Source organism: Sander lucioperca, chromosome 9 (assembly GCF_008315115.2).
Source record: "Sander lucioperca isolate FBNREF2018 chromosome 9, SLUC_FBN_1.2, whole genome shotgun sequence".
NCBI classification, from domain to species: Eukaryota; Metazoa; Chordata; class Actinopteri; order Perciformes; family Percidae; genus Sander; species Sander lucioperca.
This window is the reverse complement of record NC_050181.1, coordinates 37112690-37137590: the sequence shown is the minus strand read 5'-3', so window position 1 is coordinate 37137590 and position 24901 is coordinate 37112690. Positions and strand designations below refer to the sequence as shown.

The 24901-nt window shown below is 41.3% G+C and overlaps 2 protein-coding genes across 22 annotated transcripts in view; both read right to left on the bottom strand.

Annotated features, from left to right (window-relative positions):
- LOC116037403 (GRAM domain-containing protein 2B-like) overlaps window positions 1–24901 on the bottom strand; it is a 27350-nt gene extending 2449 nt beyond the window's left edge. The window contains exons 1-11 of one of the 2 annotated variants that reach the window (XM_031281294.2): window positions 24897–24901; window positions 7928–7934; window positions 4905–4956; window positions 3614–3686; window positions 2642–2745; window positions 2156–2245; window positions 1545–1616; window positions 1361–1423; window positions 1129–1228; window positions 621–683; window positions 410–509 (exon numbers count right to left, since the gene is read on the bottom strand). In XM_031281294.2, coding sequence (XP_031137154.1) covers window positions 410–509; window positions 621–683; window positions 1129–1228; window positions 1361–1423; window positions 1545–1616; window positions 2156–2245; window positions 2642–2745; window positions 3614–3686; window positions 4905–4956; window positions 7928–7932 — 722 coding nt within the window. In that variant the 5' untranslated portion in view covers window positions 7933–7934; window positions 24897–24901. Of the gene's footprint in view, window positions 1–409; window positions 510–620; window positions 684–1128; window positions 1229–1360; window positions 1424–1544; window positions 1617–2155; window positions 2246–2641; window positions 2746–3613; window positions 3687–4904; window positions 4957–5414; window positions 5544–6310; window positions 6550–7927; window positions 7935–24896 lie in introns of those variants that run through there. The other variant, XM_031281295.2, reaches the window with a different exon arrangement.
- Window positions 10583–24901, bottom strand: part of LOC116037399 (receptor-type tyrosine-protein phosphatase S-like) — a 78278-nt gene continuing 63959 nt past the window's right edge. For 8 of the 20 annotated variants that reach the window (XM_036005527.1, XM_036005531.1, XM_036005532.1 and 5 more), the window contains 18 exons: window positions 24563–24650; window positions 24118–24336; window positions 23137–23294; window positions 22317–22331; window positions 21304–21416; window positions 19508–19605; window positions 19068–19191; window positions 18423–18598; window positions 18135–18254; window positions 17135–17289; window positions 16454–16739; window positions 16010–16051; window positions 15706–15884; window positions 15183–15315; window positions 14948–15073; window positions 13925–14079; window positions 13620–13755; window positions 10583–13269 (listed from right to left, as the gene is read on the bottom strand). In XM_036005527.1, the coding sequence (XP_035861420.1) occupies window positions 13201–13269; window positions 13620–13755; window positions 13925–14079; window positions 14948–15073; window positions 15183–15315; window positions 15706–15884; window positions 16010–16051; window positions 16454–16739; window positions 17135–17289; window positions 18135–18254; window positions 18423–18598; window positions 19068–19191; window positions 19508–19605; window positions 21304–21416; window positions 22317–22331; window positions 23137–23294; window positions 24118–24336; window positions 24563–24650 (2392 nt within the window). In that variant the 3' untranslated portion in view covers window positions 10583–13200. The remainder of the gene's footprint in view (window positions 13270–13619; window positions 13756–13924; window positions 14080–14947; window positions 15074–15182; window positions 15316–15705; window positions 15885–16009; window positions 16052–16453; window positions 16740–17134; window positions 17290–18134; window positions 18255–18422; window positions 18599–19067; window positions 19192–19507; window positions 19606–21303; window positions 21417–22316; window positions 22332–23136; window positions 23295–24117; window positions 24337–24562; window positions 24651–24901) is intronic. The other 12 variants (XM_036005535.1, XM_036005538.1, XM_036005539.1 and 9 more) reach the window with 5 other exon arrangements.

Genomic DNA, 24901 nt, shown 5'->3' with positions numbered 1-24901 from the left:
GCACATAATTTTACAAAGCAGGAAATAGTTTTTTAATAGTCTTTCAAAGTCCCAGCACAAGAAATAAAAGTCTCTCATTCCTAGGACATTCTCTTCCATTAACAGGTTTACACAGCAATTATGTTCAAATGTACTCCTGGAGATGGACAGTGGGGGAAGAAGTATTCAGATTCTTTACTTTAGTAAAAGTTGCAAAATCACAACATAAAAATACTTTGTCACCAGTCCTGCATTCAAAGTAGGTACAGATATATTATCAGCTAAATATAAAAGTAAAACAATTAAAAGTGACACTAAAAAATGCCCCTATGATAGTGTTATATTGTAATAAAGTGATTCTTTAATCAAGTTGTACTTAGGTACAGCACTTGAGGAAATGTACTTAGCTGTGTGAAATAATAATACCTACAGCATCATGTAGACGTAAACGAGAACGCTGAGATTCCTAATTTCTCGGAAGAAGAAAAGCGGTATGACCCTCGCAGTGATCCTCCAAATCCACCTTACAGCTGGTTGACAGAAAAATCAACTTGTTATTCTTAAACAACACTTTCCTCTATGCCTTATGGACAACTTAAGTAAATATCACAGTATGTGCACGTCTATTTGTGAGCTCTTACAGGCTCCTCTGTCGTCTTCGTCTGTTAAGCTGTTTTGACGGGTGGAACTGCATCTTGTGGAACCTGGAAAGGCACAAATATACATCGCTGCATTCAGTGGTATACTGTTACGAACATTTTATATATTATCTTGAAGCTTTACGGAAGCATGGAAGGCTTATATCATGTGGACCCGCCGACAGTTTTGTTGTCGTTGCTTAGAATTCCTCATGTGGGCGACAGAAACTACGCACTATAGCTTTAAATAGAACAATTACATTTAAAAAGTTAAAGTGCTCATATTATGCTCATTTTCAGGTTCATAATTGTATTTAGAGGTTATATCAGAATAGGTTTACGTGGTTTAATTTTCAAAAAACACCATATATGTGTTATACTGCACATTGCTGCAGCTCCTTTTTTCACCCTGTGTGTATCCTGCTGGTACAAAAGCCATGTATCACAGTAATAATCAGTGATGATTTACTCCCTGACACACATCTCTGTGTCTCTCCCATCTGTTTCTCACCTTCACTGGACATCTGAGGCAAGCCGCTGTCAAGGTAAATGCTGTTCTGTCTGCTCAGATCACGATCTATGCTGTCCTCCAAACTGGAATAACTGGAGGCCTGTGAACAAGGACAGAGATGCTGAAGGTTAGAGTTACCGTCATTGTGCATCATGCACTCATATTCGCTCAACTATAACCCTCAATGTCTGAACTTCCTGGTTTGGTTGAGATAGATGAGCAGCAAACATACCACATCATGATCAACTTCATTCTCTGCAGAGGAGATATGAGGGCTGCCGCCGACGCTCTCCTCCTGGTTCAGACAAACACAGAAACATGAATGAAACATGAGTTTAAACTGAAAATGTTTAGTTTATTTTTTTTTTTTAAAGAAATTATGCCTTTATGTGCATGCAGATTAGTGGAGCACCTACCTGTGCATGTGAACAGACAGTTTGGAGGAGTTTATAACACATCTCACGGTTCCTCAAAGACACAAATGAGTACTAAAAAGAGAAAATAAGAGGCAGGAGAAAGGTTTAATCGTGGAGCCAAAATAAAATGTGTACGCTCAGTGTTAAGAAAGTTAATATGAAGTCTTGGCTTGACAAGCTGCACAGAATTTCATTCACCATTTCCCTTCTTTTTAATCCATTTACCATCTTTCCTTTTATTGATTGGTAGTTAACACTTAAACCACTTGTCACATTGAGTCAAGCTGACTTAATAAGCAGTTTAAACACGTGATTAATAAAGACACTAATTCTACTACTCCTACATTTAATGGTTACAATTCCAATTCCCCACGTATGGCTTATTGATCCAGAAACCCCAAGAGGTTTGACCATGCCACCGAGCACCTTTGGAGTCTGATTATGTGGCCATTAAAAGTCATAATAGCAAATTCCTATCCTAAAATGTTGACTGCACAATTATACTGTACATCTGTAATGCAAAGATGCAGTCAAGTCAATGTGTATATTTATATAGCTCAAAACCACAAAGAGAATAATAAAACATGTTTGTCTAAAGTGTGTATTCTGACCTTCTCTCCATCAGCAGTTTGAATAGACAACATGGATAAGCCTGAGTGATGTTTCTTCACCCCCCTGATGCTGGACGCAGGAATCACCACCTGCAATATGTGGACAAACAAAGAGGCTGGACAACAGGCTTTGATTCTTGTTGCCTTTACGGCCTTAAAGAGGACATTGCAGTCATATTTCTCAATAGTTTCTCAATGTGACCTGAAACATGGATGACTAAGGTAAAGAACCAGCTTGTTATTTTATTCTCTAGTCAGGGCCTTAAAAAATAGGGTAAAAGCCCAAATGCCGGTGATAAAAGCAAAAAGTGAATTCCCAGCAAAGCTAATGTTAACTGCTCCTTTGTATAACTTCTGGGACATGTGAACTGTTAACAATAGAATTACACACACATATTTGGTTTAATTGGCCTGAAATGTAGTAGTGCCACTGCTGATTCACCAGTGTGAATTAGGCTTCAGCTTAATGTGTCGTGAGCGCGTTACCTTGGTCTCTTTGAGCAGCACTGACGAGTGGAAACACACGTAGTTCTCACAAACAAAGAGTTTCCCATGATACAGCACCTCCTTCTGCAAGGCACAGGTGAATGCTACACACACACACACACACACACACACACACACACACACACACACACACACACACACACACACACACACACACACACACACACACACACACACACACACAATTATGATTACTTACCCTTTTGTGTTGCTTGTGCTGTTCTCTAGTGACTCATCACTATCTACTATATAGTCCATTAAGAATGATTAGAGAAGTACTTATTATTTATTCATCAATTATCAAGTCCTCCTGATTTGTTTCTCACTCAGTTCTCAAGTAATTCATCATTGACTATTCATTAGCTACTCTTTTTATGAAATGTAACGTTAACTAATGGTTCACTAGCAGTTAGTTCCTCATGTGTTCCCTAACCAGGTGTTAATCCAATAAACAGCTGTGTCACCTAGACCAGTGGTTCCCAAACTTTTGCACGTCAAGGACCCCTCAACTGACACAAATTAGACCACGGCCCCCCCATTTGATAACAGTTTGTCCCAGGGTCCCCTATCTGATAGGATTTTTATTTTCTGATCTTTTATTACAGAAAGTGTATGAAACCTATGACCAAAACAGTCATACATTCTGTCATTGTGTTACTTATGGATGGAATTATAGTGAAATAAATGATTCCCCTTTTTGCTGAGATCCCCCTCAAGGACTCCTGGGGGTCCCCGGACCCCACTTTGGGAACCATTGAGCCAGACAACAGAGACATGCCTGCAGCATCATGTGCTAAAGTGTTTCAGCTTCTCGTTCACTGTACACCACTTGGCAAACTAAGTGTTTGGCAGCACTTAATCAGACATCAGGGACAAAGTGAAAAAAAGGTCACAATGCGATGTAATTTCCATAATCAATATCAAGGAATAGGTAACAGACTCTCAGCTCACTGTGTGTCAGGTTCTCCCCCTCAGGAATCTCTTGGAACAGTTTGTGGAAGGTTTTCTTGTGCTTCCGGAAGCTCTGTAGGGAAAAGTAGTGTTAAAGAAACACTCAGCTGTGTGTTGAGTGATGTATCTGGGTTTTTTGAATTAGAAGCAGGTTTGGTGTACAGTATATGTGAAATAACTGACTTTAAACCTTAGGAAACAAGCTGTGAACACAACATTCACATATTCTTTGAAGTTGATATGACCATTGCTAATTTAAACATTAGCAACATTAGCATTCATTCGGAGTCATGCTTCTGTCCACCGGATGAACATAAGTTCATAAGTTCAATATTCACTCTAGTTTAGCTCCGTTTTTGGTCTCCACTAACTCCAGAAGGGAATATCTAGCTCTTTAGCTGCTAAATGCTCTGCTAATAGTATCTGTCTACTGTTTGGTGCTGAGCAGGTAGTGTACAGTAGGTTTTAAGAGCTTTTTCCCCCTAAAAAAACAACTGCCAAAAACTATGCTATGTGATGCTATGTGACATTGTCATTTGATGCATTGTTATTATATATATATATATATATATATATATATATATATATATATATATATATATATATATATATATATATATATATATATATAGCTGGTTTGATTTGCATTGATATGGATCTTATCTCAGTTAGCTATTAGGCTAACTGAAATAAAACCATGCCAATCTCTAGGTATGGTGAAGGGTATGTGATGATGTGGGGCTATTTTAATTCCAAAGGCCAAGGGAACTTTATCAGGATGCATAGTATCCTGGATCCATGAAATAATTGGCCTTGAAAAATTAAAATCTGCCTGCCTCTATGGGAATTTAACATAGGGGTATGTATAATTATGGTCCCTGTATTTTAAGGAAGAACATTTATTTATTTACAATACATTATTAATTCACAAAACAAATTGGTGTCCTTAAAGGTTGGATTTTTCCTCATTTTTTTTAATTAAGGCATTAACATCAATTTCCAAAAGATGATTTTTTTTATTCCTTTTTTTATTCAACTTTTGCATGGGTATGAATACTTATGAGCAGCACTGTATAATATATATATATATATATATATATATATATATATATATATATATATATATATATATATATATATATATATATATATACTGTATATGTAATGTTTATATATAAATATACATAATAAATATTGTAGTCACTTTAATTCTTCCTGTGCTGCAAAGATAAACAATGAAATGGTTGCAGGGGATAGAAGGTAGCAGGATGATGATGCGAAGCGGACTTACATTATTGTTGAGTAGCCCATCGGAGCGCTCAGCTATGGTCTGCTCCCTGAGGACACAAACAGGACAAATGCACCATGCTCACATAAATTACTTTACATATCAGGACTTTGTCTAGGTAAAGGTTTTTCTTTCTTAAAGGTGCAGTAGGTAAGACTTATAAAACTAACTTTCTGTCATATTTGCTGAAACTGACCCTATGTTCCAGTAGAACTACATGAAGCAGGTCATTTAAAAAAAAAAAAGATCTGGCTCCTCTGGCACCACCTACAGCCTGTAGTGTGATTCTAAAAATCCACCGCTCCCTGTTCAGATGCACCAATCAGGGCCAGGGGGGGGTGACTAACTGCGTGTCAATCACTGCTCATGCACACGCATTCATTCTCCCTTGTGGGGGGAGGAGCTTAGGAGACCGTTTTTGGGCTTTAGCGGAAAGGGGGGAGGGACTGAGAAGTTGTCGATGTTCAAATTTTTTGGCTAAGTCCTGGATCTTCGCAATTCCACCTACAGCACCTTGAGTTGAGGCTGTGATTTAACTTCTGGATCTCCAGTCGGGCATCGTCCAGACTCTTTTTGGATTCCTTACTGCTAAACCTGCTGCTGCCTCTTCTTGCGTCAAGGAGTCTGACTCCGTCCAGACAGCTGTCCCGAGAGAGCAGGAGATTAAATGTCAGAGTGATGATCCAGCTTTTATGTGATGCACACAGGTGGGACAGGGATATCGAACAACACAAAGACAAAATGCAAAAAGAGAACTAGATTTCTCCCCCGGTGGGAGCATCAGTCACAGAGTGGATGAAAACAACTCCTGCGTGCTGATGGTAAACATTTCATTATCATTAACTTTCATTATTTACATCAGGGGAAGTCTGGTTTTTCACAGAGATTAATACAGTTCATTGACAGATATAAAGAATTTCTTACATAATGCATGCACAGCATCAACAACACTGTTGAATAAGAGTACATAAGAAAAAAGAGGATAATATACTGGTCTTATCTGGATACAATATCTCAGTTTGAGTAGTTCCTTCATGTGAAAGCAAAAGTTAAACTAGAATCCAAATGGAATACCAGCTGTATTACCAGTTGTATTGGCGTTCTCCCTCTGCTTGGCCTAATTGTCAGTTTATATAGACCTGTGGTTAGTCTGCACTCTCTGCACAACAGTATGGATCTCTAGAGTATTTCACTTTTGTCAACCAGCAGCTGCAAACACTGGAGACATAACAAGAATATTGAGCACACCAGGGTGCTTAGGGTGATGTATATGTACACTGTTGGTCAGCCGTAAAAGATAATATATTAAAAAATATATTAAAAACAAAATTTCATGAAGGAAGTGAAAGGAACAGAGAAAGAACACCAGAAGTAAACCAAAAGATAAACCGTAAAATCTTTATACTCACACAGAGCTGTCCAGTGACAATCTCCTGCATTTCGCAGTCATGGTGGAAAAGAAATACTTCCAACTCATACACATGCACGTTCATGCAGTGACAGACTATACCTAATGTCTTTAGCTCTCTCAAGTTTACAAACTCATTGAAACACCTTGTGTGTAATTCCTTTGGCTTTGTTTCCTTGAGTACTCTGATGTAAAAAAAACACAAAAGATGACAGCAGCCTACTTTTAGGATTGGCTTCTTATTGTTAAATCAACCAATCAGTTGTGAGGGGCGGGGATTTTTTTCCTCCAACTAAACCAATCAGTGAAGGCAGGTGGGAAGGCCACACATTCTGCACAGCTTCTGCTCCTCGTGGCAACAATCTCTATGGGTGGTAGTACCTACCCTGATCTGTTGGCAGTCACACAGATAGCATGCCTATAAGAGCATGCACACAGTGTGACACAGGTATGCAGAGATAGCCATCATCCCAGTCCCACGGTTGTCTCCTGCCGTATAACCTGCTCAGCCTGCACAGATTGAGATCACAGAATGATGAAAGGCCTACAGACACATGCAGTAACATGACATGGCAAAAAAATTACCTAACTGTAAAAATGTAAAGCTCCATAAAGCCACAAGCATTCCATTCAATATGTAGTATTTCCATATTTCCAAGGCATTTAGAAATATGTAAAATAAATAAAAGATATATATACATACATGTTTTGTGCACAAAAAGCTATGGTACACTGATGTGCTTAATGAGTTCTTTAATTTTACACTTAATGGTACATGCATGGATGGATTACTGAACTGGCCTACAGGGCACGGACCCAGGGGACCACAGTGAACTTCACCTGCAAAATGACACAAAACTGTGCCAAAGAGATGTACTTCCCTGTACAATACAAAAGCACCAGCATGTCAGAGGTTATTTTCGTTTTGAAGGTACTCTGGTTGGACAGTTTTCCTCGTCCAGCTGCCGGCACTGTCAAACCACAGGTGTTCATATGATTGCATGGTGTCATTCCAGATGTTGGCTCACTCTCCCTCCTCTTACCCTCACCTCTCCTCCACCTTTGCCTCTGTATGCAGCTCAAAGCGCTGTGCATGACCTTTGTCCAGGTATTCTAATTTGAAATGAAGGATTCAGTAACCACTGAGCAGTCAGTGCTGCCAACATGGTGATGAGTTTAGCATTTTGAATGTTGGTACTTTCCACAATATTGAAAGTTTTAGTTCAAACATTGTGCCAGATGTAACAACAGTACGTAGTATGGTTTACATTTGCAATCTACGTGAAGAAATGCATCTTTTCAGGTTGTACTGGTGTAATGTAAAAATGTAATAATTTAGAAAAGGCCATCCAATAATGTGAAACTATACAGAATTGCATATATGATCTGTCACAAACCAGCTCAAAGCATGCGACAAAGAGGGAAGTCCAGACAGGTTAAAGTGCCAATGAGACATTTATTGATAAATAAACATTATAACTAAACATGAGGTATGGTGAGTAAATAACTATGTGGTGTGTGGAGTGTATGGATGTATGGTAAGTGCAACAGAGGTGGCAAAACGAACCCAAAACCAGGAGATGTGGAGCCTAGGAGAGAGACCAACACAATGAGACATGGCATGTCTTGGTTGAGGCCTAGATTAAGGCCTACCCAGGTGTCAGCCCATTAGCTAATTACCCCTCCCAAACTGCCAGCTCCTGCAGAAAGGCAAGTGAAGCCAACAGCAGACAGAAAAGGGAGGGGTCGTAACAGATCTATATGACCTCGGAAACATGTTTTCATTGTTTAATAATCTAAAATAGCCCTGCAGAATTATTATCTCATGTTGATTTTTGTTTTGCATTGTATGGATGTATTTAATTTCACATACTGCTCATGCTCTGTCACCCCACACTGAAGCCATCATTTTCAGATAACATGATCTATTGTGCTCTGTAGGCAGTTGCTCGGAGCAATAGCAGCTCAGGGTCACATTGGCCTCAGTGTCTTTGTGTGTGGTATGAATCGTTACCATGTGAGGCTGAGAGAAAACAGCTATCTGCATGAGACTAAGCCTCCTTGTGACTCATAACTGTGCTTTGAGAATTCGTTAAGACTAGAAAAGCGCTATGATAATGCAGTCCATTTATAGGTGTAAAGTTACCGGGCCTGTCTCAACACATCTCAAGAAGGAAATACTGCAGGTTAGAATCATGAAAGCGTTCAAATTACCACGGTGATTTGTCCTGTAATGAACAGAACAATACATTCGCCACACCCTCCTCCTTTTTGTTTTCCTTGGAAATATTTGAATACAAATGAGCGGTTGGCTTTATGAGAGCTTTCGAGGAAGTAGCAGGTAAAAAGGTTGGCCAATCACACTTGGCAACTCTTCATATCAACAGACGGAAACAGTGAGGATGCTGCTGCTGCATGTGAACTTTACGACTTAACTTGCACATAGTAGGCCTACTGAAAAGTGAAACACGTGTAGAACTATTCTGAGATCAGATGTATCCATTGTGCAGTCAATGCTAACTAATGAGTGGACCTTAAAGGAATAGTTCAACATTTTTTGGAAATATGCTCATTTTCCAGCAGTCGTAAAAACAAAAACATAAAAACGTCTGTATGCTAATTATGAAGCTAGCTCCAGCAGCCGGTTAGCTTAGACTAGCACAAAGTCTGAAAACAGGGGGGAGCTGCTAGCTAGTTTTGTCCAAAAGTCACAAATCCAACTACACACACCTCAAAAGCTCACTAATTAACCCATTTATTGTGTTAGTTTACTCTTCGGACAGAGCAAAACTATACAGTATGTGTAACATTATAACGTATGGTTTCACCCATAGACAGTATATAATGGACCAACAGATCCCGTTGCTCTGGACGGAGACCAGTGAAGGATATTAGAAGCACTTTTCCAGTGATGGCTGAGCTTTACTGCGCAGCCTCCAACTGAGAGAGACGATGTAGATGTGACGTGAGCAACCTCTGAGAGTTGTAAGTCTTCTGGTAGCTGTGCCAAGAGAAATCTCAATCATTCCCAATCTTACAGAGACGGAGAGCGTAGGTATATGTAAGGAGATAACATGGACACAGGCTAATTATTGCTAACTAAAATGCTAGTTAACATTAGTAATTAAACTTAAACAGCTAATGTAAGTCGAAACTGCCTGCGAGCTTCTTCTGTACTATACGGTAATTCCTCTACTATGAGACAGTAAGTCGCGTGGTTATGACACAATCGTTAGCCTATTTTTATAAAAATGTCTGCTACGGAGCCATAACGTGAGGTACAAGGCATTACCTTTACCTTTAGAGCCTTTTATACATTGTCGTGTTTCTTTAGAAATAAACAATGGACAAAAAAAGTCTTTAAACGCTTCAGATGTAAAGTTATTCGCTGTCAAAGTGACGTCAAAATGAATGGCAGTCAATGGAATGCTAACGTCGGGTGATCGTTTGGTAGCATCAAAATGGCGCCATAGGAGGTTTGAGCTCTGAAGTGAAGCTTACCCCCTAGGTTTCACCCTGCTTCCAGTCCTTGTGCTAAGCTAAGTTAAACGACTGCTAGCTGTAGCATTATAGTTACAAATATTTGAGTGGTATCGACCTTCTCATCTGACAGTAACTGTCAAATGTTCAACATAAATGTCTTTATGTTGTTTTTTTGGCCAAACTACTGTTTCAAATATCAAGAATGCAGTTTTATGTCCAAGATTACAAAATGTTTTTCCCCTTAAGAAATTTCCTGTATGTGTTGTTGCAAAGTGTGTTGTCATGCTCATGTCATGTTACATCAGTTGTCCTTGTGTTGCGTCCATGCCAACATCCAAGTCTTGACTGACAAACCTGTATTTTTCTGAAAGGTCAAATATATCCAACTTGGCACTTATCCAAATACAGGCATTTAATGCAATATTTTACATTCTAAGTAACATTAAGTATTTTAATCCTTACACTACCAGCAGTCGTTGGGAATCTTTCCCATCTCCACCATCTGCCCCATGCCTCTGCTCTTACCATACTGTAATGCTACAGCTGGAGAGTTAATACAGCTGAACTGAATGCAACTTCATTTTGTGGCTCCAAAGCAGCTGAAACCGTTTTGTAAAAGCTAAATTTAAACTTCCAACCATTTTTTTAATGTAATCCTGTGTACAGTGTATTCACTAAAAGCTGGATACAGTCAGTGAGTGCATTTCAGTTTAGAGTTACTTTGGTCCCTTCTAGTGGACGAGGAGTGAATAACAACAAAAAAAGGCCACAGGAATCACACAGCTCATTGTGCTGTATATCCAATCATTCTGCTTTTAATACAAAGTCAAGATACAATATCTACATCCATGGTTTGAAAGGAAAGAACAGGTACATAAGTTAGGGGGGTGGCGTCATCAGAGCGGGCCCTCAACACATTTCATATTATGTTTTATGTGTGTGCCTTTTATATTTCTCTTGACACAATAATCATTAGAAATTCAAAGGAATAACATATTGTATATATGTCACACACTGTCAAGACTTCTGGACCACACATAGATTTCATATCAGAATAATTTCAGATATAAACAATAACCTTTGAGGGTGTGTGTAGCTGGGCCATTCTTAACCCATTCTTTGTCAAAAATACACTTGCTACCATGTGCTTTCCAGCAAAATAAATACAAACAGCTTGTCTGAGGTTTTCACCAACAAGTCTGCTCTATATATCTAATTTTTTGATGCCCTTGGGCTGGACCATACCTGTTGCTGTGACCACACCACTGCTGTTGCTATGGAGGTCAAGTGGGGGAGGGCATCAAAAGAGCATCACTGTAAACTTAAACTAGGTCTGCCTCTAATGCACATCTCTAGCTAACTAGTCGGACATCAGTAATCAGTATCAAATAGCACCCTACACAGAGGGCATACTTTATAATAATAAAGCAAATAAAAAAGCACCAAAACTGACCATTAAAAATAAAAAAAACAAACAGTGACAATATCATACTTTAACATTGGCTCGCCAAAGAAACAAGTAAACAACATCTTATTGGTTATAGTTGGTAGATATCCCAAATAAATAGATTCAAAACAAATGTAAAAAGTAACAAAATAGAATAAATATCTTAAAAAATCATATGAAATAAATATGACAAATTGAACAATAACAATAAGGCTTTTTTTTCTGCGACAATAAGAACTACATCACATCCAATCCCACGTTATATCTTGTGCTCAGACGTATGCAACTGTACTGTATAGGACTCCAATGATAGACTGTATGTACAAAATCTGTGAAAACATCCGAGATGTCTGATACACTGGAACATCGCTGTGCTCTTCAATCACCAAGTGGGACCAATTATGATTATATGTCAAATCAAGAAAAGATATATATATCGATATCACGGACCTGTGCAGTTCTACTGGAGTAGACAGAGGGGAAAACATCATTTGGTAAAGTTGGGATGTTCTGTACAGTGTGATTTAGGAACAGAGAGAATTTGAATGGAGATTATATAAAGGTGGGACAGTTGGGTGAGGGGAGAGGACTGTTAAAAGTGAGCAAATCACCAAGTTTTTTTTTGGCTTTCTCTCATTATCTTTCACTGTCAGTAGCCTTAAATAGTAAAACACAGACTGTTTTAACTGCAAAGTCGTGCAATTCAAGTAGGTAAGCTTTAGAGGAGGAAGATGATTAAGAAACAACTTTCATCCTCAGTTTAACATACTGTATGACAATAAAGGTTTAGCACACAAGCATGAACATTAAGCAGCATGTTTAAACACAAGAAATGTCAGCATAAGGCAAAGACGTACAGTAAAAACACAAAAATCACGTCTGCAGAAATGGGATGGTAACCGTTTTTTTTAACGGGATTGAAGCTCAATTCTTTCATTAGAGCATCTCTTTCAATAAGCCACTGCTGAACTGACACAATGGGGCTGACCTCAAGAGGAGATGAGCTGGAGGATGAACAAGGAATACAGCAAATAGCAAGCAGGCTTTTGTTTAATGACGAATGCAGTGGACGACAAATCTCAGCCCAGTTGAGGCTCTGATCACTGTTCTGAGGCTAGCTGTCAGCGAGGACACGATTTGGGAGCGTGAACTGATCCTTGGCCAGTGTGTTTTAGAGCGGTCTCTAGTCTGGCTTTATGTTTTGCTGGATAAAAGAGGGAGCTATCTCTCCTTAGGCCACAGTTCATGTTCACGCTGCATGGTTTTTCTTGGCACTGTGCGTCGGGTAAATGAGCATCCACATGCTTCTCCAACAGTCCTCAGGGTGTTGAGTCCCTACTGTAGGCTTCTGCTGAGGCATTACCTAGTCATCTGCTTTAAACGATAATCAGAGCCACCAGTGCAGAGGACACCTTTGAAATAGACTCACGGACACAAAGAAATGTTCACCTTTGCACTTTGTAACCCCCTTAGTACACCGAACCAATAGATACAAAGTTGAGGATAAAAAGCCCATTTAGGGTGCAGCAAATATCCAGGCTCTTTGTTTTTTTTTTTTCTTTATGTATTTTTATACACATATAGTATCATAATTCCTGTTCAGAAGCCGTTTGTTTTTCACTGGTTCATATTGGAGATAGCTGACCACAACACACATGTATTATACGTCCTTCACACTGGAACACTGAGGTAAGTATATGGATTACACATGGAGAGTCTCCACACCCACCAGCTCCTCAGGGAAACCCCTGATGAGTGTGGGTGCTGTTAGACACAGATTTGTCGTTGCTGTTTTTGTTGTTGTGTTTTGTCCTTGTTGGTGTAGAATTCATCTTTGAGTCTTGCTCCCAGAAAAAAGGTTCAATGTTCACGTTATTTCAGGCCGTCTTTCTCTTGTTTCACTCGTTGGTTTTGTTTGTGGACCTCGAAGCAGAAAGATGGATGAATGGTTGTCTCTTCACTTATGTTGCATAGTGGTCAAAGCTACCCAGGTACTCCAGAGCAGCTTGGTAGCAAAACTGGTACTCATCCTGGGTGACAAACAGAGGAACAAAAAAAGATATCATTGTTGCTATAAACAGGAACAGACACAGGTTGTTTTGATCTAGAATCACGACAATGGTATTGCAACGGAGGCTTTACTAAAATCCTGACTTCACTGTATGTTGGGAATACTGAATGTCATATCTGTCTTAATCTCTCAGCTTGGTAATTGTTTTAATTTTTAAGAGTTCCTTTATGTGTTGAGAACATTTGCATATGTCTTAAACAGATCTGTTTTTATTAACTCCTACAAAGCTTAAGTTTTGGAGATGCATGCTTCTCACAAGACAGTGAATAAAGGTCTCTGCCCATGTCCCACATGCTGTTGAGTGTTTACCTCAGTCTGCACCATGGCTGGTCTCTGTGTGCGCAGCATTTTGACAGTCTGGAAGATGTCCACCGCCCCTTCGTAACGCATCCTCTCCAGGACAATACTCAGAGTGATGAAGACACCTGTCCGCCCCACGCCAGCACTGCAGACATAAAGGAAACCATTTGACCATAGTTTACAATGTGCCAGAGCTCAGACGACGACACGCTACATTCTGACCAACCCGCTGCACTTGCTTTGCAATTGAATGTACTTTTAATTAACGGTGAATAGTTTCATCATGAGCTGCTGAGCTGAACCCCACTGCTTACCTGCAGTGGACGCTGATTGGTCCATCCTGGCCAAACTGCTCCTTGGTTTTGTGCACTTGGCCAATGAAATCAATGAAGCCCTCGCCAGATTTGGGAACACCTTGCTCTGGCCAATCGGTAAACTGGAACTGACGCACTGTCCGTGATTGGCCGTCCTGAAGGAGTGGGGGAAATGAAGAGATAAGAACGATCTAACTGAAGAAAAAAAAGAAGAAGCTGCGGGCTGCGTTGATCTGAAAGTGCATCTGATGTCTTTTCAACACGTATCAAGATGTTGCTCCTGGAAAGGCGTAGTTATTATTTATGTGAGGTGATTATTTCAAAAAAGACTGTTTAAAGAGCTTCTTCTCGCTGTATTGATTGAGGAGAGACTCTGCCAGGCAATATCCTTTTTTTTTCTTCCTTCTAATGATTACTGTTATCTGACCCTGGATCAGTGGCTGTGGTTAACTTGAAGTTGTAACGTCAGTGCGTCTGCTATTGTCAGCCACTCAGTAGGCAATTACATCTTTTCTCTTCTGCTCAGCCTTTCTGACTCCCCTTTAATGGAGATCAATAGAGCATCTGTCGAAGTGGCGTCAGTGCAGGACAGGCTTAACTGGAGTTATCTATGACTGGCAGATATGTGCACGTGAGGACGCACACACACACACACACACACACACACACGCGCACACGCGCACACACACACACACACACACACACACACACACACACACACACACACACACACACACACACACACACACGCTGTCAAGGTGATCTGGAGACAGCATGGTTGAATGAGTAATCTAGCTGCTTGCTGCTGGAGCTTACCTGTTGTGTTACACATTCACATACAAAACACACACGGACCGACACACACTACACGTCGATAGGACATGCTTTGCACCGCTGCCTTTGAACAACACTGATGGATTGGGAATAGAGCAGAAGTCAAGGAGTGTAATGTTATACTGCTGTTTGAATACAACGCAACAACAGGAGACCAAGTCTTGGAACACACAGACGCCATGAGCTCACCCTGGCATCTGTAACTTTGAACTCCCGGAGGATGTACTGAGGCATGTTGTACTCAGCCATGGGGTCCACCACAAAGTATTGGTACCTGGCTGAGCGCTCAGCGGGCCAGTACTGGTGACACTTCTCCTGAGAGAGCAGAACAAGAAAAAAAAGAAGAAAAAAAGGATTGATGACATTGTGTACAGGGCTGACATTTGCTGGTATTTCTAGCACTTGTGTGTGTAAATTAATTTACCCCTACCCGTCCCATTTCTCTCAGTTTAGTGAGCATGACCACTATAGTGGAGTTGTGTTCCCACAGCATCCTCCAGAAATCCTCCGTAGTCTCAGCCAGTGGACCCTGGGTGGCAATATAGCCTCTCTGTTGCCTACACACACACACACACACACACACACACACACACACACACACACACACACACACACACACACACACACACACAGATTAAGAAGCCACCTCCTCCCTGTTTCTCCCTCTGTCAGACTGAAAAGGGGGTCAGGCTTCAGGCAAGAAGAGGAACAGTCAAAACATGTGTGTACAACCACTCTGAATGCCTGAATCATCAAAAGCACTGTGATCGAAGCAAGTGGCGTGCAGCGGGAGAAATAGTGGGAACATGTATACAGTCACGGCAGATCTGACAGGACGTGACAGGTGGGAGCGCTGTGGTGAAAACCTATCCATTCCATTCCCTCATCGAGCCATCATAAGAGGAAGAGGGTCAGGTCATATTAGTGTTTTCAGGAGCAAAACATACCTGTATCCGTCTATGTAACTGGCGTTGATGTAGTCGGAGCCCTCCAGGCCTCTGATTGGCTGGAGGCAGACGCGGGTGGTTTCATAGGGCATGATGTTGACCAGTCGGTTCTTGAATTTGTTGCAAGGCAGGTTGGCTGTGACAAACCGGGACGTGTGGGCTTTGGTGTTGGCCAGCCGCTAGATGGAGAGAGAAAAAGTTCATTTGTGATGATGTTTTTTCTTCTTTTTTTTTTTTAAACTTTAAAGTACATTATCCAGCAAACCAAAACTGATTTGGCATGCAAGAGTGCAGGATTATTTGCCTGGTTAGCTAATGTCCCAAGGCCACTGTACTGGTTCCCAATCTGAGGGGATGTGAGATGACAAGATAGGAGGGAAGAAAAAGTATTTTTCTGTTACACAAAATATTGTTAATTTTGTAAACTTATCTTTTATCTAATGCTTATCTTTTTTACTTTTTTAGATTCTAGGTAGGTTAACATCTTCAAGGCTCTTAACATTATTCAAGTGAAACAATTTTAGAAAAAAAAAATCAATCTCATGTTGAACTGCTTACAACTCACAGACTCATGTAACTTACAACGAGGTATTATAAGTAGACCTGGCTTCATTTTAAGAAGCCACAAAGCAAAAATGTTTGAAATCACTTTTCTATCCATCTTTTCAGACAAAATCTCAGAATGTAATTGTGTACGCGAGGCAGCATATATCCCCAACCATTTCATTTTGAACACAATTTACCCTACCTTGAACTCCAGCTCCATGCCGGTGATGTGCTCCCCAGGCTCCACCTTGGACAGCTTCTGCATGTAAGAGTACAGACTCCTGGCGGCCACCTCAGTGTTCCCGCAGGCCACGGCCTCCAGCAGGGCCTCGTGGATGAAGCTGTATTGGTCCTCTGTCTGCACCATGTAGTTCCTCTGGGAGCGCATTAGGGTCACGTGGCCGTAGATGTCCACAGTGCGTTCGTGTCGAATGCGCTCCAGCATGGCATCAATGACAATAAAACAGCCAGTGCGACCAACACCAGCACTGGTAGACAGAGAGGAATTTGTGGGATATCAGTGGATTTTATTTTTGATATTTCATTTAAAGAAATAGTTCAACCTTGATCTCTGCTTTTGCTTTGCTTTGTCTGTCAAAGCACTTTGTAAACTCTGTTTTTAAAGGTTCTATATAAAGTTATTATTATTATTAGTTTGGGAAATGGGCTTATTAGCTTTTTTTTTTTGCCAACAGTTGGATGAGAAGATTGTTAACACTCTAATGTCTAATAGTGGTATCAATCTTATTATCTAACTTTCCGCAAGAAAGCAAATACGAATATTTCCCAACATGCTAATTAAGATATACTGTGTGTATGTGTGTGTGTGTGTGTGTGTGTGTGTGTGTGTGTGTGTGTGTGTGTGTGTGTGTGTGCACTGTACCTGCAGTGAGTGATGATGGGTCCGGCGTCAGGAGGGTTGCAGGCTTTGACCCTGCGGAGGAAGTTGAGGAAGGGGGTGGGATACTCTGGCACACCGTGATCTGGCCAGGCTGTAAACTGGAACTGACGCACCTCTCGCCGTTCACTGCAGCCACTCTGATATAAGAGACCAGCAAAACAAATACATTGACTTTACTATCACTGAAGTCATACGTGTCTGTGCATGTGCATGTGTAAGCTTAATCTTGTTTTCATTACTGAATGTTCCAACATAAAACATTTTAAGTAATTCAGGGGAATTGACACATTTGCCAGTTTGTTTGAGTGCAGATTCCCAGATATATCTCAATGACTCCATCCTAATTATTGCCATTGTCATACAGAACACAACTAACTTTCCTCATACAGAATGTCCAAGAAGCTTTAAATTCATGCAAAAAGATATTCCTGTACATTCTGTATATATTAAAGGGTCATTTTAGATCTCCAAATAGCCCTACATTGTACACCATCTATACAAAACAAAGGAATAATACAGGCAGTGCTGAACATTTCATGTGCATTTTTTCTCTACTACATGGATCTTCAAACATGACGTTTCACGACACATCAACCAAAATTTGGAGAAGCGTGTTCTACACTTGGAAGCTACAGTTGGCCTAGTTTCTGTGTTTGTAAGTAGGCCACAGAGGCACGCTAGTCTGGCGGTCCTAGATTAGCCCTGTGCTATGAGAAAGTGCTCTGCTTCCAACAGTGATCAAATCTCAGCGCCTGACACAAGGAGGCTGGCCTGGTTTGAACACTCCATGAAGCCCAGGATAATCTTTTCTCATCCGTGTCTCGTTCAGTGACAGTTGCTCCTCGTTCCTAACTGTAAACTCAAGAGATCAAAGCAGTTTGCACTGGATATAACCGTAATTACTCGAGGAAAGGGCAGAGCGGTGAGTCAAGGGGTGGGTACAGATGGAGACGGAGCGAAACAAAAGAGGAAAATAATTGACCTTATGCAGGGAAAGGGTGCGGACACAGAATGTGGCCAGCTCCATTGTGTCCAGCAGGGTGACCTGGATCATCCCGTATGTCTCTGTGCCGCGACTTGGCCAGTACTGGTCACACTTTATCTACACGGATAAAGAAAAAAGCATCATCATCATTACTACGACTATTACAGGTTTTACGCTGAACCAAAGCAACATCCCTCTTCCGTTTCATTAGTTATTTTAAGCAAACAGCCCCAAGAACTTTAAATTGCAGGTAAACTAAAATTTTGGGAGTCAGTGGCTTCCTACCCGTGACTTCTCCTCAAGACGCGTCATCATGACCACAGAGGCGGCCCGCTGCTCCCACACCATCCTCCAAAAGTCCCCGAATGTCTCCGCCAGTGGCCCCTGGGTAGCAATGTAGGCATTCTGCTTCCTGTAGCCGTCAATGTAGTTGGCGTTGAGATAGTCGCTCCCCAGGATACCTGCCAAATGAGACACTTGTGAGGCTCTCGCTAAACTGCAATCTGCATACGCGACATAATAAATTAACCTGCGTGTATGACATCAAACAGCCTAACGAACAGTTTGTTTGTGGCAGCCGCTGCTTCCAACAGACAGCTGCTGGATGACTAGCGGACGGCAACAAACAACAACAAGGCTCTGTCGGTGTAAATTCATGAGCTGCAGATCAAATCCATTCTCCCCCTTCTTGTTCTCGGCGAGAGCTGGCTGCACTTGAATGCACTCGCGTTGTTTGTCAGTCTCAAGCCACTGCACACAGCCAGACTTGAGCACTGTTTGCAATTTCAGATTTCATCCATCATGCGGCTCTCCCTCTCCTTCTGGCCTCTCTTTTAGTGCTCACCCCCCTGAACACAAATACGATCAGACTCTCCCGTTAAGATCTTAACATCTTTTTTACCTTGCTGTACTTTTCCAGCTAATGCTCACCTTCTATGGGAGCCAGGATGACTCTGGTGTGGTCGTACGCTATGACGTTAGCGTAGCGGTTTTTGGGCTTGTTGACCTCCAGGTTTGAGTGCTCCCAGGTGAACTGCTGACTAGGGTCGATGGACTGCGAAGAAGCAGCAAACACACACACACACACACACACACACACACACACACACACACACACGTACACATTAACGTGTGTGGTGGCGTTTTTAGTAGTGCATTTGAGGATAATGGAAAGAGAGTGCTCTATAATGTACACAAGTTACAGCAACAAACTGCAGTGCTGAATAAATCATGAACATAGAGTCTGCACACAGAGATACAAATGTTAAGTAAGATTTGCTTTATGAAGCGAAGGCTTAACAGGCTTAACATCTCTAAACAACGAAGGATGTTATTTGTTTATTCATGTGGAATAATAAAGTATGTCTCACCTCGTACTCCTGGGAGAGTCGCAGGTTGTCGTTTGCTTTCAGCAGCTCTATGTGCTCAGCCAGCTCGCTGATGGGGATGGGAGGATGGCTCATCATTCCTGCGTGTCAACAAGGGTCAGAGGTGATGCACACTTCAGCTGAATAACCCAAATTACTGCAGGTTAACATCGCTCATATGCAAGGAGGTGAAGATAATTATACAATCAGAGAACATCACATATCATTAAGGAACACGCTGAGGCAGAAAATCAATTTTGATCCATGTGCGAGGACAAAGTGAGGCGAGTCTTGTTTTGTTTGTAAATTGTTTTTCTTTGATAAATTGCTTTCTCTGTGATCAGAGAAGCAACGGCTCAGAGAAAACAATCGCAGACGGAACACTAATTAGGAGGGGTTTCGGCGCGCGCACGCACGTACACACGCACACACAAAGGCAGCAACCTATGCCTCGTGCAGTCGTTTCTGGAGTAGGAAATGAGAAGCTATTGCGATCCATTGTCAAAAGGCAAATAGCTACATGAATAAAAGAAAGAGACACTGCTTTGTACACAATGAACACAATCTATTTAAGTCAGATTGCATTCTCGATGTTTCTGGAATTGTAATGCATTTCAATGCACTACGGAGAGCATTTAAAGTCATTCTGCAGCTACAGCTATGAAAAACAGGCTCATGTCAACGGTTATTTTCTCCTTCAGCCCGGCACTGCAGCAGCACACACAGGTAATCACGACAAAACGCTCCTGTCACGACTAAAGTGACCTCAGATAGCATCAGCCGGCTTAGTTGGAAACAAATTTCATTTTTGGCGAGCATCTCAAAAGCCCAAATCTCAGGAGGGGAGAAGTGGGAGCTTCAGGGTTGCTGCCACATGAGAGTAAAAACAGAATCATATGATAGAAGAGAAGAGCAGAGGTGCTTTGTTCTGTGGGTTTTACTTTGCTTCCCACGAACATGTAAAAAAAAACAACCTTCAGACCATCATTTATGGTTTAATAAAAAGCGGTATCATTTGACTTTATATATCCTGGCAGGTAAAGGACCTTTCTCCATGGTGACACATCTTGCCACCTTTTCAGCGAGAACCCTGTGAGACTTCTATAAACTGCAATCATAAAAAAAATATAGTGAGAACAGGGATTCAATTCCTCCAGGCCATGTGCTTTTTTAGGATGCTGTTAATTTAATGGAAGAAGTGAAAGCAAGGCATGATTGGCCTGGTACCACGACCAAAGCAGCTGTGTTGTTAGATCTCACTCTGTAGGGGGTGGGGAGCGGCAAAATCCATGTAGTTACTTCACAGTGGGGTTTAAGTTGGTTATGCTGGCGAGAAGAGAATCAATTCCTTTATAAATGATCACAGTTAACCCACAACTCACCTTCCGATGTATCATTTTGAAACATTCGAGACATTCATGATAAGACGGACTTCTGTCATTTCTGTCTGTTCTGATGTGCTATTTGTGGCCTGGCCTGGCATGTGGATTGTGGGCGTGCGGAGATGATTCGATTTTGTCACACCGTTATGACTCAGCAGTGACTAAGCACTTAACTGTACTACCTGGGCAGCGGCCATTTTGATCTCAGAAACGACTGGAAGCTGACAGGTTGGTTGTGATGCGGAGGAGTACTCTCACAATCTTGTCTGCATAATCTTATCAAAGTATTCAAATTAGTCGCATGAATATTTCATCATCAAATGATGAGCAATCGGCAGTACACTTTAGTATGCAAATACAAATTGTGTGTGTGTGTGTGTGTGTGTTTGGGTGCCTGTGAGGGTCCGTGCTTCATACCGGGAGTCTGGAAGTTGATGCGTCTCATCTCCACAGGGTCTGTTGGGTGATGGGCCATCATCTCTGCGTTGTTCAAAAGGCTCTTGGTTCCGGGTTCAGAGTCCTTGCGCTTGCTGCTCGAACACCAGTGAGTCAAAAGAGCAATTAGCAAATGCAAACAACTAGGGAGAAAAAAAAAACAGACCCAGTAGTGACACATCATTGGCTACGTTCACACCGCAAGTTTTAATACTTAATTTGGATTTTTTGCTCAGATCAGATTTCTTGTTTTTGGCTGTTCACATAACCTTTTAAAATGTGGCCTATATCAGATCCCAGTGTGAACTGTTTGCGGTTTCGAACTGACCCGCATGCGCAAAAGAACAAAAACAACGACATCAGACGCAGCACGCTGTTGCACTAAAGTTAGGGAGGTTATGGAGGAAGTAAGCATTTTCGCTTTTATTTCAACATGTTTGTGTAATGGCAGCCGTAACATTAATGAGCAGGTGCTGAGGAGGAGAGGAATGAAGAGAAAGAGAGCCAAATTGGCTATTTTGGCCTTTTACCTGGGTTATGGCTGCAAATTCACTACAGAGGTCTGTGTGGATGCAGAGACGAAGCCTGGAGTGGTGGGACTGCATTGTGAATAGCTTCACAGACACACTTTCGGATGTAAAAGTCGCATCAAATCCGCCTTGGTTGTTCACACTGCAAAAATCAGACCTGGGTCTGATTCAGGACCACATATGGAAGTGGTCTAAATCTGATTTGAAAAAATCAGATCTGGGCAAGATTTGAGTGTTCACACTTCTTCTGAAGAAGCCTGACCTGGTCACTTGACCCCAAAAAAAATCTGATTTGGGCCACTTTTGCCTGCAGTCTGAACGTAGCCATTAACATGGCTACTTGATTTAAGTAAATAGTGCATATGGTGTTTTACGGCTTTGTACAAGTCCTATGTACAACATCTGGTGTCTTGTAATTGCTGCGGGTTAAAACGAACAAAGAGTTTGAAATTAGTTTAATCTTACCTGTCAGGTTTGCTGCTTCCAGTGAAACGAGAGCAAGGGTAGGAATAATTAGCGGAAGAAAAGGAAGGAAACAGACAGATTGTTAGAGAGGAAAATCAATATTTTGTATTAGTATTCAAAAGCTTGATGGCCTGCAGCAGATATCACAGGCTTATAGCAGGCGTTTCATAACTGTCTGAGGGGAGAACACACTTTGAAATTGGAACAAATTTGATGAATATCAGGCTGAGAAAATGGGAAAATAGTCCAACATTAAACACTTAAAGGTACAAGAAATATCAGTGGGAGCTGCTGGCACAATGTGAGCACAGGGCATGATAGACAGAATCCCAATGTATCTTTAAAGAATAAAGCTCAAAATAATCAATATTCTTCTCATTGTCAAAAAATCCACGAAAACCAAAACTAACACTTAATTGATCCTACAGCACTAGCAAGTATTGTCTGTGCAGCCAAACTCCACCACATGCCATCCTGGTGCCATAAATACTCAGTAAAACACCAAATATATATTTATCCGGCACTGAAAATAGTCCTCAACAAATGTAAAATGTACTCCTATTTGAGAAACGTTTGAGAAAAACTACAGTGCCCAGCTATTTAGGAAATTATTTAGCCGTTACATTTTTTTTTTTTTAAATCAAAAGGTATTGAGAGATGAGCTGATGCATCGTTGATGTTTTCGTGGGATTTGTTGACATTAAGAAAGATATATAATAACACCAGCCTTATCCTTTTTACTCAAAGCTGATCAATAACTTTTGTCTCATGGTTATGGTTTTTGGCATTCTGTGTTACAGAGTTTATCCGTCCCACTCACTTTTTGTAAAGGAGGATAGCGATGACGATGCAGATAATGAAGACCACAGCCAGGACGGGTCCAACCACCCAGATCAGACCATCGCCAGCGTCCAGGGGCTGGGGGTCTGAATCTGGGGCAATCACGGGGTCTGTGTAGGGGCTGGCCACATACATTTTCTGTAAAGAAATGTACAGGCACATAGTCAGGAAAACAAGACACTGGAAGTGTCTATTTTAGAAATAACTGACTAAAGGAGTACTTACTTTTGATCAGAAAGCATGTTGCGTTTTTTTGGTATTTCTCAGTGGATAAAATAACATGTGCACATGACACTAAAAGCAATTAATTATAAAAATTCAACACACTATGGCCCCAGAAAAGGTCAATCCCACAGTTCTTTTACAAAGTCTCAACAACATGTATTCCTGGAACTGTAACCAAGCTGCACATGACTGGTTTTCCATGCAGATGTGTGTGAGATTATATTTGATCTGTCTTTGCATTTTAGACAACACATAAATAATGTACCTGAGTTTACTGACATTATATATGTCTCTATAATCACAATAAACTGAATGAAGTGCCTTTTTATTAGTTCTGAATTACTTTTAAAGAGCTTCCCCCGGGGGGTAAAAGTGTTCCTAATAAAAAAAACATCTAATAAAAAATAAAATCTATCCTAATTCAAGCTGTATATTTACATCTAATCTAATTCAAATGTACATATATACGATCCAGAGCAGTGCACAAGGCAATATCTCTTCTACTGCCACAGTAGGTACACTCACTCTTTATTAGCAGTGGCGATGGAAGTACATGAAGGTTATTGCCTTTTGCTTACAACACTTTGACTGACGTGCATTTTATTGTTTTAGCAGCGAGGCCATATTGATTGCAATGTATAGTGACAGCCTGCAGCAGAGAAACACAGGCAGCAGGGAATGAGGGAGTGGTTATAAACACGGAAAGAAAAGAGATGTGACACAGTGGCTTTCGTACCCCGGTTGTGGAGTTGAGCTCAGCCAGGATGAAGAAGACATACTCCTGCCCCGGCTCTAGTGCTCGGTTCTCAAAGCCTCCATAGTCCAGCTGATCCCCCAGGGTGAAGAAGGCCGGTAGGGTGGCAGGTGTGAAACGGGCTGTGATGTAAGCCCGCCGCAGGTCCACCTGCTTCTGCTGCCGAGAATCCCTCTGCTTTTGACTGATGTCTTTTAATAGCTAGGAGAGGAGAAACAGAGAGAAAGAGGGAGAGATGGAAGACAGAGATTGACAAGAGGAATGAGACTTTCCAATATCTGTGAATAATATTTAAACACTGATATGGAATTATAAAGAGTAAGTGTTGCCAGGAGTTCTGAGCAATGGGAATGTGTGTTTGTTTATAGGTCCTCTCCTCTTTCCAGGCACAGACATCGGTGGGTGCTGTTATTGTTGTGGTTCTCACCTCCTCTAGGTCCATTTCATCGGGGCTCTTGAGGTGTCTGATGACGCCGCGGGCTCTCTTCAGCGGAACCACAACAACATACACATTCCTGTGGGAGCAGAGGAGGACAAACAACATAACACCAGTTGCACCGATACAACAGCAAAAATCAAACTATTTTCACATTCCATTGCCAACTTGTTGCACTAACATCTCGTCAGTCGGGTAGTGTTGTCATCAAGCCACACACCTTTTGGAGATCATCTAACCTCTAGAGCAGTGGTTCTCAACCTTTTTTCCTTGGCGCCCCCCCTACTCATGTCTAAGAAAAGCTGAGCCCCCCCCCCCCCGAAACTGGAG